The 17546-nt window shown below is 41.1% G+C and overlaps 1 protein-coding gene across 1 annotated transcript in view; it reads right to left on the reverse strand.

Annotated features, from left to right (window-relative positions):
- Nucleotides 1-10314: 10314 nt before the first annotated feature.
- The window catches only part of LOC139478504 (excitatory amino acid transporter 1-like), a 33761-nt gene continuing 26529 nt past the window's right edge, over nucleotides 10315-17546 (reverse strand). The window contains exons 5-8 of the mRNA XM_071260994.1: nucleotides 15070-15303; nucleotides 14328-14522; nucleotides 13437-13571; nucleotides 10315-12583 (exon numbers count right to left, since the gene is read on the reverse strand). Of these exons, the coding sequence (XP_071117095.1) occupies nucleotides 12418-12583; nucleotides 13437-13571; nucleotides 14328-14522; nucleotides 15070-15303 (730 nt within the window). The 3' untranslated portion in view covers nucleotides 10315-12417. The remainder of the gene's footprint in view (nucleotides 12584-13436; nucleotides 13572-14327; nucleotides 14523-15069; nucleotides 15304-17546) is intronic.

Consider the following 17546-nt stretch of genomic DNA (forward strand, 5'->3'; position numbering starts at 1 on the left):
ACAGAAATTGGGAACTGCGAGGACAGTGTTGAATTAAAGTGAGTTCCTACTGAAATTTTCATCCACTCTGTTTCAGCCATGTAGCTGCAGGAACACAAGAACAAGTTGTGGAATAAAATACAAAATGTTCTTAATGCATCGAAGTTATCACGAAAAGCAATTGTCAAACATCTCGCATTTACAATAATATTTGTATCTGATTCCGTAATCTTGAATTTACAATGCTTCACAATGTTTTAGTATTTCACCATATATCGTTTTGAGTAACGTATTCGCTTTGTCATCCGTCAGCTTCTGAGGAATGCCTATCTTACAATTAAGGAGGATGGTTTTATTAAAGTGAGTGAGTGAGTGAGTATGGTTTTACGCCGCTTTTAGCAATATTCCAGCAATATCACGACGGGGGACACCAGAAATGGGCTTCACACATTGAACCACTGTTGGACCTACAGTGGAGGGGGATGAGAAACAATCTGCTATTCAGTGGTATAGAAGAGAAGGATCAGGAGAACACAGAAGAGAAACTGAGAACCTTCATCAGAGACAAACTGAAAGTGGAAGAGGAGATAGTGTTTGAAAGAGTGCATCGTCTCGGACAACATCGTCCTTCCCGGATTCGCCCCGTTATTGCGCGTTTTCTCCACTACCCACAACGAGAGACTGTGAGAGCTGCTGCATCGTCAAACTTAAAAGGAACAAGGTATGGTGTGAACGAGCAACTACCGAAAGAGTGGAATGAACGTCGTAAGACACTCTTACCAATTTACAGACGAGCCAGGCAGAACCAGGAAAATGCTAAACTTGTCAGAGACAAACTATTTATTAATGGAGAAAGGGTATACCCTGAAGGACACAGCCCTCGCTACTAGGACAGTCAAGGAGATCATGCACCCGGACCTCATCATACAGATGTAAATAGAGAATATGCTGCTACTCCTCGTTATAACAACGTAAACAACGAGGGACACAAATGTGATTTGCAGATTAGCAATGATGTTATCTTAACGCAACAGGTAAACTGTCTCTTTATAAATGTATGTGGACTCAAGTCAAAATTGTTATCACTAGAGTTTTGTGAATTTATTGAACGTTTTGAAATTTTATGTTTTGCTGAGAGTAAGCTTGATTGCTATGATACTGTAGAATTACCTAACTACAAATCCTTTAGTTACCCAAGGACACAACGTCACTCAGTACGCTCAGGGGGGATTATAGTGTGTATTAAAAATGACATTGTTGACAGGGTTACCGTTGAACCATACAAGGATGAACATGTACTTTGGGTACAGATACATTTGCCTCAACACAAGAATATCATGCTTGGTACTATATATATACCACCTGAAGGATCACCTTACTTTACATCAGAATGTTTCACAAACTTAGAAAATGATATAATTGATTATAGAAATAATGATAATATTATTGTAATGCTTGGTGATTTCAATGCAAGAACTAACAATAAGTCAGATATTATTAATGTCGATGATACAGACACACAATATATAAACATACCTGATGATTTATTGGAAGAAATGCTAGATCAACATATATTGAGTGAACATGGAATGACCAAAGATAGGCGCTCTATGGATACTGGGCATGTGAACAATCATGGTAACACACTTTTGGGTTTGTGTAAAAATAATAATTTATTTATTCACAATGGAAGAATTGGAAGTGATAAGTCTATAGGAAAAGTAACATGTAAAGGTACAAGTGTGGTGGACTACTCAATTTCAACATATGATGCTATTCAGATGTACATAGTGCAATCTCTCTCACACTGAACATACCACCAGTAACCATAGAAACTGAACCTCACAACACCACACCCATTCAAAACAAAACTATCAGGGAATCGAACACTGTAAAATAAATTAATTAAACCATGGTTTGGCAAAGAGTGCAAAATAGCACGAGGGAAGTACCACAAGGCCAGGACATTTTTCAATAAAGATAAAACAACACAAAATAAAATGAGGCTCGTAAACGCAAGCAGAACATATAAAAATACTCTTGTCAAATATAGTAGACTCCATAGAGATGTGTTGCAAAAGAAGATAGATAATCTTCAACAACATGACACTAAATCTTTCTGGAAATTGTTAAAACGTGGAACAAGAAATGATAAATCACCACCTATTGATGAGCTTTTTGAATATTTTAGGGCACAGAATGAAAATAGTGAGAATGAAACAGATGCGAACATTGACTTTAATACAGACTCACATGATACTGTTCTGAATCAGCCAATAACAACACCTGAAATATTGCATGCTATATCACAGCTGAAACACAACAAGGTTAGTGGAATAGACAACATTATAAATGAATATATCACAAGTACACAACATATTATGCTTACAACTTATGAACTTTTGTTTAACAAGATACTTGACAGTGGACATTTCCCAACAACATGGCTAAAAGGAATCATAAAACCAATTTAAAAAAACAAAGGAAACATTAATAATCCATAAAATTACCGGCCCATTACAGTAGTCAGTTGTCTGAGTAAACTATTCACCTCGGTTCTAAATAACAGACTTACCACATTTTTGGACTCAATAGATGCTATATCAGAAGTGCAAGCAGGATTTAGGAAGGGATACTCGACAATGGATCACATATTTACTCTTTATAGCCTATTAGACATCCTGAAGAATCGAAAACAAAAATTATTCTGTTGTTTTATTGACTTTGAAAAAGCATTTGACAATATTTGGAGAATTTGACTTTGGGGTAAAGTTATTAAAGAAGATATACACGGTAAATGTCTACAAGTTATCCTAAATATGTATAAAGTAGTTTAATCTTGTGTGACTAACAAAGATGAAACAAGTCCAATGTTCTCATGTACTAAAGGTGTCAGACAGGGAGAGAACTTATCACCTCTTCTTTTCTCCATCTTCCTAAATGACCTTGAACCTTTTCTTATATCTCAAGACTGTGCAGGTATAACTGTTAATAATGACTGCCAAGAATCAATTATAACTACATCAATAGTTTTTTTTTTCATTATTATACGCCGATGACACAGTACTAATAGCAAACTGTAAGGAAGACCTACAGAAACTACTAGATGGATTCACACAATACTGTAAACACTGGAAATTGAAAATTAACGTAAAAAAGTCCCAAGTAATAATTTTTGGAGGAATCAAGAAACACTACGAAACCAAATTCTATCTGTGCAATAAACATTTAGAAAACGTTAAATCATACAAATACTTAGGTATTATATTTAATAAAAACTGTACATTTAATGTAAACAAGAAAGCTCTGTGTGAGAAGGCAGCAAAGGCAGTCCATTTTATCTTAACAAAATCTAGATATTATAACTTATCTATAAGTTGTCAGTTAAAACTATTTGATGCTATTGTTCTACCAATTTTAATATATGGATGTGAAGTATGGGGTTTTGAAAATTTATCATTGATTGAAAATGTACAGTTATCTTTTTTAAGAAAACTAATTCCTGTAAAGAAAAGTACACCTTTATATATGATATACGGCGAAACAGGCCGAAAACCTCTGTATATCACTGTCATGACAAGAATCATCACTTTTTGGGGAAGATTGCTATCTGGAAAAGCCACCAAACTTTCATTAATTGTGTATAAAAATTTGTATTATAACTACACTGTAAATAATCAACACCAAAATTGGCTACAGTTTGTTAAACATATTCTTGTTATGACAGGTAATAACAATGTTTGGATAAATCAGTCATTTTCATCAGTTGATTGGCTTACATGTGTGATTAGAACTTGTTTGGAAGATCAGTTAGATAACGGTGGAATTCTGATGTCACAAATTCAAGTAAAGGAAAATTTTATAAAGTCATTAAAGATAATATCTCACTGGAAACATATCTGTGCAATTTACCAAAACGAGTGTACATACCACTACTACTTTTCAGAACTTCTTGCCATTATTTACCGATTGAATGTGGAAGATTGAATCACACCCCTTTATTAGATAGAAAATGTACTGTTTGTAAAAGCCAAGACATTGCGGATGAATATCATTATATTTTTAAATGTGAATATTTTAAAGAAGTAAGACATTTATACATACCAAAGACTCTTATTGTACATCCATCTATGTTTAAACTTCAACAGATGTTTCATTGTAAAAATAATATCTTCTTGAAGAAATTATCAAAATATTGTAAAATAGCAATGGCTACATTTAGATAACTATTAAAGCTGCCATCACTATTATACGTCGCATCTCCTGTTAAACCTCAACATGCTACTTTTTGTAGCCATGGGCGTAATAAAGTTCTGTTCTGTCGGGAATCGAACCCGGGTCTTTGGCGTGACGAGCGAACGCTTTAACCACTAGGCTACCCGACCGCCCCGGTTATTAAAGTGGGCCATTGTGAGTCATCGTGCCCGGACGGCATAGGGCGTTCAACCATTGGTTTGCCTGGTAATATCAGAACTGGGCCAATCTTAATGAAGTAACGAGAGACTATGAAACATTGTGTTAACGGGGTTTACTTTGTAATATGTACATGTTGTATGTAACATACACTCCTAGGATAACCAGACGCAAGGAACAAAGACATTTTTTTGCCATAAGTTATAAACCCCTTCCTATGAAAGTTGGCGTTCGTTCTGCTGAGCCCTCACTGGTTCACTCGGGGTATTCGTTAGCGGGTTAACACACGTGTTTCAGCAGAGCCGAATGGCTTGGGTCACTTCAGTTCAGAAGTAGTGTACTCCAGTGCAATTGGGAGAAAATGTCCCCATCTAGAAGGATCTTGTTTTGAAAACCGTCAGCAGGTCAGTAACTCGTGGTAAGCCATTGCCGAACTTGACAAAAGGAAATATATAACTATACAACCAAATCTGGCACCTAGCCAGTCTATGAGGAACTAAGATTGCATCGCAAACATACGGTATTCCCTTGACAAAATCTACAATCTCGTCCAACTGACCAGCTGGATTGTTACAGACATCGCTTGTAAACAGGAGAAGAGCTAATACCTATTAGATTACTTGATATTCACATACTTTCTGAGTATGTGAGTGTGTGAGTATGGTTTTAAGTCGCTTTTGGCAATATGGCAGAGATCTCACGGTGGGGGACACCGGAAATGGACTTCACACATTGTACCAATGTGGGGAATCGAACCCGGGTCTTCGGCGTGACGAGCGAGCGATTTAACTACCCGGCCGTAGAGCATTACTTAAACCAGAGAGACTATGCAAAGACACCTGATTGCCGACCCTTACCCTGATTGTACCGACGTGGTCAAAACTCAATGACGATGTTTATCCATAGCAAAAGAATATTTCTTAAAATGCGCACTTCGCGATATTTTTAGGAATTTCTTCTTTAGATCGCCCTGTGTTAACGTAAACCCACCAACATTATAATTACATATTCTCCGTCAGTTTGTATAACATTGGTATTCATAAAAGCTCAATGGAATATCGCCATACAAAGACCCACTCCATGATTCACACCTTGATCCCCATCTTCCCGGACCCAGCAGTACCAGGCTCTCACAGAGCAGACAAAGATACGTAAACGAAAATCTCTGCTTTACAGGGAATCAACTGGCACTTGTCGCTTGACAAAACTGGTATTGGTGGTAAGTGACCCGATAAGACCCCACCCAGATCATCAATGCGTGATTCACCTCAATATATACAATCGTTTGTGAAACCAAGCCAGCCTACTTGCATTCTAAGTCTTATCTGTGTCATGTGGGTGTCCTTCAAGACGGGGGGCGGGGGGGGGGGGGGGATCAACGTGTCATGGCGGATGTCTGTTTTGGTGCTGAAAATAATCTAATATGGTTGAAGTTTTTGGCTTTCTACAGCTTATTAATATACTAATGCTTAGTCTCTGAAAATGTGTAAGTTGATAGAAACAAATAACTCCATTTAAATTGAAAAAGAGCCCCAACGAGATGGGAGATTCAGAGACTAAAAACATCTGCATTTGGGCCACACATGCTGAACCCGAGGAAAATCTAGACTTGCTTCATTTAAGCTGTTGCATTACAGAAATGGCTGGGCGGAAGGTAATATAACATGGTTCAGGAACTGTGAGGCAGGCTAAGTATGACGTACCATTTTAACAATTTAAATATTTCGCTTAAAGGATTACTTCTTTAGTTTTTAACATATTTTATTCTCAATGAATTTACTTTTCTGTTTTCTTCTCAGGACAAACTGGGCAACAGTACCGAGTAGTATTGTAGGTATGTGACGGCGGTCTGTGAATAAACGAGTGTAGACAATCTTGTGATTGATTTTATGAGCTACATCCAACGCTCTCGGGCTACGATGACACGCAGTGAACCAGGTCACTGATCCTGACTGACCTGTCTAATAAAGCGCCTCGTATAGACAGCACACGTTGCTGACCTCTGAATACCCCACATAGTTGTCATAATCCATTTGGCGTCTCTGAAACATTTGCTGTTGCAATTCTTGTCTCGTACACAAATGACGTTGTTTCTATCCCATATGCATTATATTGTATTGTTGTTGCCGATGATAACGAATGGTATTTAACTGTCTGACATGTACATGTAGCTCGTACATAGTTACGAATCCCTCTTCCATAAGATTGTTTCACCATTGTTGTTTTTATTTGTAACTGTCGGGTAAACGTGCAATGTCATCGTAATCGTAGTAAACGTCGGGTGAATAGGTTAACTTAATATAGTATATGTTCTTATGGGCGATAGGGATTTTAAACGCTCGAGGAAGAACAACGTCCCGCCGAAAATAACGCACCCCAGTGGCGTCACTTACGTATTACTTTTGGCAATCTACAAATTCAAACGAAATATGTGGGGTACTTAAAGGTAAGGTTTTAAATTAAACACATTTCCACGATATTCTGCAAGTCATGGGATGGTACTGTAAGAGGGATTTTCACTTTCGCCCTGCCATGCCTGCAACGCTATGGCCCAAGGATGAAGCAAGTGTAGATGTTTCTCTCTGAATCTCACATATCACTTTTCAGTTGATATGGAGTTGTTTGTTTCTATCAAAAGTATACATTTTCAGAGACACCTACCTACCCCTCGGAGCTGAGATTCATACTGGTATACTCTCATTATCATGGTCCTCGTGGGTAGGAATGGGTGTCCAGTTACCCATGTTTGTGAGGGTCGACTAAAGTTGATCGGGTGGTCACGGTCTGTCACGTGGCTGATGGCGTGTAGTCGAGCCGCGATTATGTGGCTGTTTGTTCGTGCTGGGGGTCTGGGTTTTCTGGTCACAACTCTACTACTTGTATATAGCCTACTCCCTACGTAATATAGGTGGATGCACATGCCGTCACCCACTGGCCTACCTGACCCAAACTCGATTATTCAGATGAAGAATAACACGATCTAGCCGACGTGAGCAGGATTATTCCCGACTTCGGCGTCAGACGACATTCACTTTGTCACTTGTTTCAATGCCATTCCTTCAATGTTGTTGTTGGTATTTTGTGGTTGGTCGTCATTGTTGTCGTTATTATTGATCCTGGTCCTATTGTTGCGACCGGTGAAGATCCGAATTAGAATAAGTCTTCAGCAACCTATGATTGTCGTAAGTGGCGACTAAGCATGTCGTAAGAGGCGACTAACGGGATCGGGTTGATGCATGTCATCGTATCCCAATTGCGTAGATCGATGCTCACGATGTCAGTAACTGGACTGTCTAGTCCCGACTCGACTATTTACAGACCGCCATGATATAGCTGGAAAATTGCAGAGTGCGGCGTTAAACAACACACAAACAAATCCTACTGTTGCAATCTCATTACAAATCAGACCTTTTACTCCACCTGTACGATACAACGCGGAGTGAAGATGTCAAACCGCCCATTGAAGGTCATGCCAGGTTATCTTTCAAATAAACCAATCAACGTCGAGATTCCCGAGTCTAGCTGAAAAGAAACCAAAGCTTCCTTCAGAGTTCGCCCAGAGTTCACCAGACGCGACTTTTCAGTGACAGGGTTGTGAGATCTTGACCCAGAGAGGCATCGTATCGGGGAGTAAAAGATTTGATGTTAATGCTTGTGGCTGTTGCTATTGTTGTTGCTGCTGCTGCTTCTGCTGCTGCTGCTGCTACCGCTGAATATACCAGTACATCTTCCGCTGATATCGAGAGTCCAAATATATCAACAGCACAATTCGCGATGGATGGTCAGGTTATACAAGTCCAGCCATTTCAAGGGCTTGTCTCAAGATTCTCACGTTGTGTTTGACTCGACATTGTTGATCTACCACAGACACACAAACATTACTTGAAAATATTTTATTCATCTATTCAATTATATAATTATAAAATTGGATAAATATACAATTGAAATAACATATACTAATTTGTGGATGGAAATTTCCTTGATTCACACACATAACATAAAAAGATATTTAATAATAATATATTTATGATTCTGTAAAGTTCATAAAATGGATTAATCATAATTGGATCATTATTAAAAATAACATGCAGTATGACAATAGATCATTACATGTGCTCTGTATTGGAACTGTCTGAAAAATATATGTAAAAAAAATATTTCTGAAATGGATATCAAATTTCAATATACGTAAACTATGAATGTCCTTATAACAACGAGCATAAGAAATGGAGTACGGTTTAAGAAGTGGGGTTTCTCTGGAGGTTGAACTCGATTATGTACAAATAATTGATTGGAGTAATCTGCGTATACTATGCAAAAAATGTACGTTTAAAACAATTATTTGCAAACGGACAAAAAGCAAAGAAATTGATATCTTATATAGTTATATAACACTCTAAATATTACACCTGTCAACAATGATCTTAGAATAAAAACTTAGCACAAAGTTTTTATCTGTGCGATGATGTACTGCCGTCGTTTAGCATGTTTTGCAATCGTGACCACTCTCCTCTTTCCGTAACTACTCGGGATACTCGCCCCCATATCGCGAGATATTACGAAGACACGACCAACCAATTCCCCACATTTTTGTCTTTGTACATACCCCTTTTCATCCAAATGTATACATCAGATATTAAGTGTTGAATTGATCTTGGATATCTCCAAGACTCCAAATACAGTTTACTGTAACCAACAACTGCTATTACAAATATTCACGTAAAAGTATCCAGCTATTACGCAGGTTACATTTCGTCATGTTTGCTTGTACTTTAAAGATTGAAATCCACGCGAACTGTTCGCGGTCCGGAATGACGCGAGTGGTCACAAAAGTCGCGCCGCGCCGCGCCGCCCCTCACCTCGACTACAAATCACATATAACCAAATTTCTATTCACATTTAAGTATTATGTACCAAACTACGACTGACAAGTTGTGTAGTTTGATTCTAAGATCTGTGTAATCTATGTATTCTTAAACTTCTGAGGTAGTCAAAATTAAAGGATGAGACAGGGAACTATAGCACTGCATTTTCCTTGCAGCAATATCCTACTGTGTATATGTATAGGTAGAGATTAGTCTCGGACATGCAATGTCTGGAGTTCCTAGCCCCCACGTGATGAACGTCTGTCCTGCTGTATATAGCATAGCACGTCCTTACGCTCCCTCTAGACCCCCACATCATAGAACTATTTTCCATTAAATAGTTTGAACCAGGGCATTTAAACGTTGCTAGACAACTAACTGAATATTAGGTAGTCAAAGTAGACAATGCACGATGCATGTTATGTCCGGAATTAATGTGTGTGTGTTTGTGTGTGTGCGTGCGTGTGTGTGTCTGTGTGTGTGTTTGTGTGTGTCTGTGTGTGTGTGTGTGTGTGTGTGTCTGTGTGTGAGAGAGTGAGATTGAGTTAACCGCCTGTTGCGTGGTCGGTTCATCAGGATGTCCGGCTTTTAACATATCTCAGAATAAATTCATTTAGGCTTGGTGTAGGTACATGTACATGAATCAGCCATGCACTCCCCTGTGATGACAAGTATAACTTGAATAAACCCTGCTTCTCCGTCTGTGGTTATAATTAGAACGGGCCCCGAGGGGGGTTTGTGAACATAGTTTATGGTCACACACGACGATTACAATACCAACCATATCCCCGCTTAAGTAACCCTGTTTGATGGTAACTGATGTGGTTTTCCCGATTGCACATTACCTGGAATAAACAACGGTTACATCTGGTAATAGTGTTGACCCTGTATTTGGCGGTAGCAAATGTGGTTTTCAGTGTAGAGGTCTTATGACCGTGGTTTTACATCGTAAGGATAAGATATATGGATGAACAACTTCTTCAGTACACTTACAGCAAAACGTCGCTCCTAATTGTAATAAAGAAGATGTTCATTAATATATCTTATCTTATCCAACTTATAAATGCCTCTCAAAGAAGGTAGCTCTACAGCGTGTAGACAAATACGACAATCGTAAGAATAACAAGTTTAAGTAAACCCGCGTATGTTTCAGTATTATATATGTGGTTTACCTGTTTCCAGATTATGTGAACGGAGCTATACGCCGATCAGACAAAGGTTCATTATTATATACACTATTCACATGCACAAACCACAACCCTGTGACGTCTTTAATAGTTTTTTACCTGTCAAAAGACTTTAGAAAACAGCATTGAAAGACATTGGGGTGTGAACAGAACTGAACATCGGGTATCCTTTCAATTGCAATCTCATTCAAATCAGATCTTTGTTCTCGCTAACGCTAAACAAAGATCTGAGGACATACCATTACGGGTCACGTCAGAGCGACCTTTCATCCAACCAATCAGGGCGTCGCTTACCAGATCATGAAAGTGACAGTCGTAATGTGTTTTCTAATCATGCAACCTCGAAATATTTAACAGAGGGTATTCCGAACGACAGTTACGGGTTTTATGATTATATCCATACAATATATGCCATCTACAAGCCATTACAGAATGTTCTTTTTATCAGTTTTAAAATGTTTAATCGAGAATACGTCAAAATATGTTTCGAAGCGTAGTCGCCAGTTTGAAACTTATGTCGTAAAGCTCGAGAAAACTGCCTTTTGACTGGGTAATGTCGATTTCTTGTCAGTCATTTAATTGGTCGGTCAAAGTTCGCGTAAGGTCCTTCTGACGTGACCCGTAATGGGATGTCCTCAGATCTTTGTTAAGCGGTAGCGAAAACTAAGATCTGATTTTAAAAAGATTGTTTCAATAGGCAACAACTAACGTTATAAACCGTTTTCAAAACATTCCACTTATGACGAATAATCTGGCAATATTCTTTGAACTTAACTTTCTAAGTATTCTTTTAACTTTGATAATGAAAACCAAATATGATAATTGTATACAGTTGTCAAGTACTTAATATAAAAACATCAAATATGTATCCATTCAAAGCACCAGGAAAACAAGAGGTTCATCATGACCTATTCAAAACATGACAAACAAAGATCTGAGGACATCCCATTATGGGTCACGTCAGACCGACCTTGCACGAACTTTGACCGACCAATGGAATGACCAATCAGAAGACAGTTTTCTCGTGCTTTACGGCACAATTTCAAATTGGCGACTACGTTTCGAAACATATTTAGACAAATTCTCGATTACAAATTTGAAACCTGAACAAAAAAACCCATTCTGGAATGGCTAATAGATGGTCTAGATTGTAAGGATTCAGTCGTTCGGAATACCCCATGTTAAAGTTTTCGAGATTGCATGATAAGAAATCTCATTCCGACTGTCACTTTCATAATCTGGTAAGCGACGCACTGATTGGTCGGATGAAAGGTCATTCTGACGTGACCCCTAATGGGATGTCTTCAGATCTTTGTTTTACCGGTAGCGATAACTAAGGTCTGATTTTAATGAGATTGAAAAGTACTGGGTATTGCCTAAGCCCGTTAAACCGGACACTGCCCTTCGAATTAAAATCGTCCTGATTAACAAATGTCCAGGTTAACGAATCATTGTCACGAAAAATGTCATTTAACGAATCATTGTCACGAAAAATGTCATTAGAACAAATCGTTTCTAAGAGTACTCCTCTGGGTTTGCGGCTTTTCCGGACTAACAGTGTCCGGTTAAACGGGGTTTCACTATTCGTCAAAGAAACGCAAGGATAAGAACAAGATGCTAGACGACAATGTTCCCTACACTCATCCCCCGTTACCTCAAACACGAGTATCTACAAATGGTGTTTATATCGAAGTTAACGGGAACATGCATAAATATCATTCTCTCTTTCACGAATGCCATATCCGGTTTGTTGAACTTGTTCAACAATTGAGTACAGTTGAAGCACTCTCACGACATGCGACACAGATGATCAGAATAGAGCATACTCATTTGGGAATCGAACCCAGGTGTTAACAGTGACGAGCTAACGCTTTAACTACCAGGCTACCTCACTTTCCCATTGACTTCGAGATAACGGGACACGGCTGTAAAAAGGAAATGATTCTGACAAGCATGTTGTAAGGATCGAGTGTTTATAGCCTCTCGTCGAGTGTACTAGATATGTATCCATTGTTGGTCTGTCCGTCGCCAAATTCAATATCTTTGTCCATATTCTTCAGCTCATTTCTAGCCAGATGAGCCACAATTCCCGCTCCGAATGCATCACCAAGGACATTGATGGCGGTACGGAACCGATCCCTGAAACACGAGGATGGTTTGTCAGCAATTGCATGCAGTGTTTCTGTATTGCTGTTAGCGAATGGAGAATCACGTTAAACATCTATGGGATTATATAGTGTTATTCTTATATCAATTCTTTATAACAATTCCCTTGTCGTTTTCTTTAGAGAGATGTTTGAGCTAATGTGGCGAAAAAAATGGTGAAAAAATAATTTGCCGAAACTGTGCCCTTATCAACTATTGGCACCTTGGCTTAGATCATCTTCAGTTATCCAGGGTATTATATCTCCATTCTGTTAGGATAAATACTGTTGACCCTTTACTATTTCTTCGTTTTGAGATCGATTTGAAAATCACCACGCTTAAAGTAACCGTCCAATAAAACTACTCTCACGAGCGAGATACATTATGTGCTACGTACGAGATAGGAGCGTGGTGACGTCACTTCCGAAACTGAACTATGATTGCGAATGGGGCCAGAGTATTTATCAAAATAAAATGGAGATTAAATACCCTGGATTTGGTCTGATCCACATGAATAGCGTGAGTTTTGATTAGTCATCGTATTGATTTCTGGGGTACTGTCAAGTTTTAACAGTATTCCTGTTATATCAAGGCGTGTTAGTTTAATGTGGGAGGAAAGCCCGAAGTGATGCAGGTCTCAGACGTTTACCACTTTGGTGAAACCCACGAGCACGGGTATGGTGCTGACAAACCTAGAAACATAATCGGGGCGAATCGGGATTCGAACCCACAATCATAGGTTTCTGGCGTGCCCAAGGGACGCCTTAGACGACTAGGCCACCCGCGCTCGAGGGTACTCTTAAGTTTTACAGTAGTCGTAGTATCTTAAGATGGAAATAATAGTTACAATAGCCAATCAATAGCCAGGATGAGCGTGACGTCCTCTGTGGGGAATCCGACTGCTGTCAGCACTATCACCATGGTAACCAGTCCAGCTTGGGGAACACCCGCAGCACCAATGGCGGCCGTTGTTGCCGTTATACTATAATAAAGAAGTGATATTATACAACCATATCAGCTGCCGGCAATACACTTTGCAACAATATCCTTAAACTTATGTAGTTATGTAACAGTTACAATAGCTCAAAAGACGCTGTTTCAATATCTGTGTTCTATAAGTTTTGACGTCACTTGGGTCTCGATGCTGATATGTTTCCTTAAGTTCTGAAGTAAGTCGCTCTTGGTGGTGATATGTGAGGACAAGTGAGGCGAAATGGGGTTTAACGTCGCGTTCAAGATTATTGCACCTATATATCGACGTGCATACACGTGCGTGTATGTGTGTGTGGCTGCTTGTGCTAGTCCGGATTCATGCCGATTTTATAGTTTTCGGCCACTGAGATACCATGCTGCAGTTAAACATGAATACCACACTCAGACAGAGTATACTGACTCCGAGCTGACCAGTCCTTGTCTTATTCTCTTAATATCGAGCGACAGGCAGGGTAACAACAAGTACCATCTTTTAACGTATTTTGGTATGAAGCGGCCGGTTTTCGAACCCCTGACCTGAAAGGATGATAATCTCAATACAATCTGTATCAACCTGCTGCTCACAATTATGTTTAATTACATATTACAAAACATATTTTCAAATGGATGTTTTAAGAGTTTCAAGTGGTTCAAAGGTGTGTCATCAAACCAAGATGATAATACATGATGATGATAGTTATTATGATCACACCAAATGCGGAGATCGTATCCATGCATTGAAGCAATATTCTATTAGACAACTTACCTGATGATAATGATCTGACCAATGCTGAGGTCGTATCCCTGCATCTGACCAATAAAGATGACCGCCACAGCCTCGTACAACGCGGTGCCGTCCATGTTGATAGTAGCACCTACGGGGGCTACAAACTTAGTCACACGGCGGTCCACTCCGTTGTTCTGCTCCAAGCATCGCATCGTGATTGGCAGAGTTGCAGAGCTGTGGCAAGGAAGGTTAATGTTTAGATTTGATTCAGATTCGTGTAATTAATACCATGTCATCAACAAATTGTTTATATATAAGCACAAATGGTGTATCATATCCTAGGAATTATAATTGAAACCGTTCATGAAAATACTGTCAGACATCGAAGGTCTTATTGTGTTGAATTGGTTTGAGGTGGGGGATGGGGTAGGATATTGATGTCTGTCTGTCTGTTGTAACTAAGCATGTTCGTGTATAGTTATTACGTACTTGTATTTTGGCCTATATCAGTATATGGAAATAAATCACAAATTCATCTATGATATCAGGGGTGGTAGAGTTGTTTAAACGGTCGGCTCGTTAAGATGAACATGTCTTTTTACAGGGTTTCGATCTTTGGTAAACACACTCCTTCGTCGTCGGGGTACGACGAGTCATAATGAGCCAAGCCTGGACAATGGAGATCCATTTAAGTTGGTTGCTGGTTGCTTTGGAGTTATTCTAACCCGAACCTATGCGGGGATCAGTATGGATATTCAGTACGTTGCGATCGTCCACTTACCTGGAGGAAGTGCCGAGGGCTGTGAATATCGCTTGGGCCACACCTGCAATAAACTTTAGCGGGTTCTTCCGGACAAAAATGAAGTAGATGAGCGGAAGTGTGATAAAGCCGTGAGCGAAAAGTCCGGCCATGACGGTAAGGAAATAGTACAGCAGCTGTTGGAAGGTCTGTTCTGGGTTTTCCATCTCTACAACCTTGTGGGCCACCAGGAACAACACGCCGATAGGAGAGTACCTGCAGAGACATCGGTATCAGTACGAGGAACAACATGACAGATAAGGTACAGATGGGGACGTGACCACCCAGACGATAACGGTTACAGATAGGGACGTGACCACCGTGACGATAACGGCTTCAGATAGGGACGTGACCACCGAGACGATCACGGCTAAAGTATTGGGACGTGACCACCCAGACGATCACGGCTAAAGATAGGGACGTGACCACCGTGACGATAACGGCTTCAGATAGGGACGTGACCACCGAGACGATAACGGCTACAGATAAGGACGTGACCACCGTGACGATGACGGCTTCAGATAGGGACGTGACCACCGAGACGATAACGGCTACAGATAAGGACGTGACCACCGAGATGATAACGGCTTCAGATAGGGACGTGACCACCGAGACGATAATGGCTACAGATGAGGACGTGACCACCGAGATGATAACGGCTTCAGATAGGGACGTGACCACCGAGACGATAACGGCTACAGATAAGGACGTGACCACCGTGACGATCACGGCTTCAGATAGGGACGTGACCACCCAGACGATAACGGCTACAGATAAGGACGTGACCACCGAGATGATAACGGCTTCAGATAGGGACGTGACCACCGAGACGACAACGGCTACAGATAAGGAAGTGACCACCCAGACGATCACGGCTTCAGATAGGGACGTGACCACCGAGACGATAACGGCTTCAGATAGGGACGTGACCACCCAGACGATCACAGCTACAGATAAGGACGTGACCACCGTGACGATAACGGCTTCAGATAAGGACGTGACCACCGTGACCATAACGGCTTCAGATAGGGACTTGACCACCGTGACGATAACGGCTTCAGATAGGGACGTGACCACCGAGACGATAACGGCTTCAGATAAGGACGTGACCACCGTGACGATATCGGCTTCAGGTAGGGACGTGACCACCGAGACGATCACGGCTACAGATAAGGACGTGACCACCAGACGATCACGGCTACAGATAAGGATGTGACCACCGTGACGATAACGGCTTCAGATAGAGACGTGACCACCGTGACGATAACAGCTTCAGATAGGGACGTGACCACCGAGACGATCACGGCTACAGATAAGGACGTGACCACCGTGACGATAACGGCTTCAGATAGGGACGTGACCACCCAGACGATAACGGCTTCAGATAGGGACGTGACCACCCAGACGATCACGGCTACAAATAAGGATGTGACCACCGACATGATCACAGCTACAGATAGGGATGTGACCACCGAGACGATCACACCTACAGATAAGGATGTGACCACCGAGACGATCACAACTACAGATAAGGACGTGACATCCGAGACGATCACGGCTTCAGATTGGGACGTGACCACCGAGACGATCACGGCTAAAGATTGGGACGTGACCACCGAGACGATCGCGGCTTAAGATAGGGACGTGACCACCGAGACGATAACGGCTTAAGATAGGGACGTGACCACCGAGACGATCACGGCTAAACATAGGGACGTGACCACCGAGATGATAACGTCTACAGATCAGGACATGACCACCGAGACGATAACGGCTAAAGATTGGGACGTGACCACCGAGACGATAACGGCTACAGATAAGGACGTGACCACCGAGACGATCACCGCTACAGATAAGGATGTGACCACCGAGACGATCACGGCTAAAGATAGGGACGTGACCACCGAGACGATCACAGCTACAGATATGGATGTGACCACCGAGACGATCACAGCTACAAATAAGGACGTGACATCCGAGACGATCACGGCTTCAGATTGGGACGTGACCACCGAGACGATCACGGCTAAAGATAAGGACGTGACCACCGAGACGATAACGGCTACAGATAAGGACGTGACCACCGAGACGATCACTGCTACAGATAAGGATGTGACCACCGAGACGATCACGGCTAAAGATAGGGACGTGACCACCGAGACGATCACAGCTACAGATATGGATGTGACCACCGAGACGATCACAGCTACAGATAAGGACGTGACATCCGAGACGATCACGGCTTCAGATGGGGACGTGACCACCGAGACGATCACGGCTAAAGATAAGGACGTGACCACTGAGAGGATCACGGCTAAACATAGGGACGTGACCACCGAGATGATAACGTCTTCAGATAAGGACATGACCACCGAGACGATAACGGCTAAAGATTGGGACGTGACCACCGAGACGATAACAGCTACAGATAAGGACGTGACCACCGAGACGATCACCGC

This window comes from Haliotis cracherodii, unplaced genomic scaffold (genome assembly GCF_022045235.1).
Source record: "Haliotis cracherodii isolate W230 unplaced genomic scaffold, xgHalCrac1.p SCAF_4, whole genome shotgun sequence".
Lineage (NCBI taxonomy): Eukaryota > Metazoa > Mollusca > Gastropoda > Lepetellida > Haliotidae > Haliotis > Haliotis cracherodii.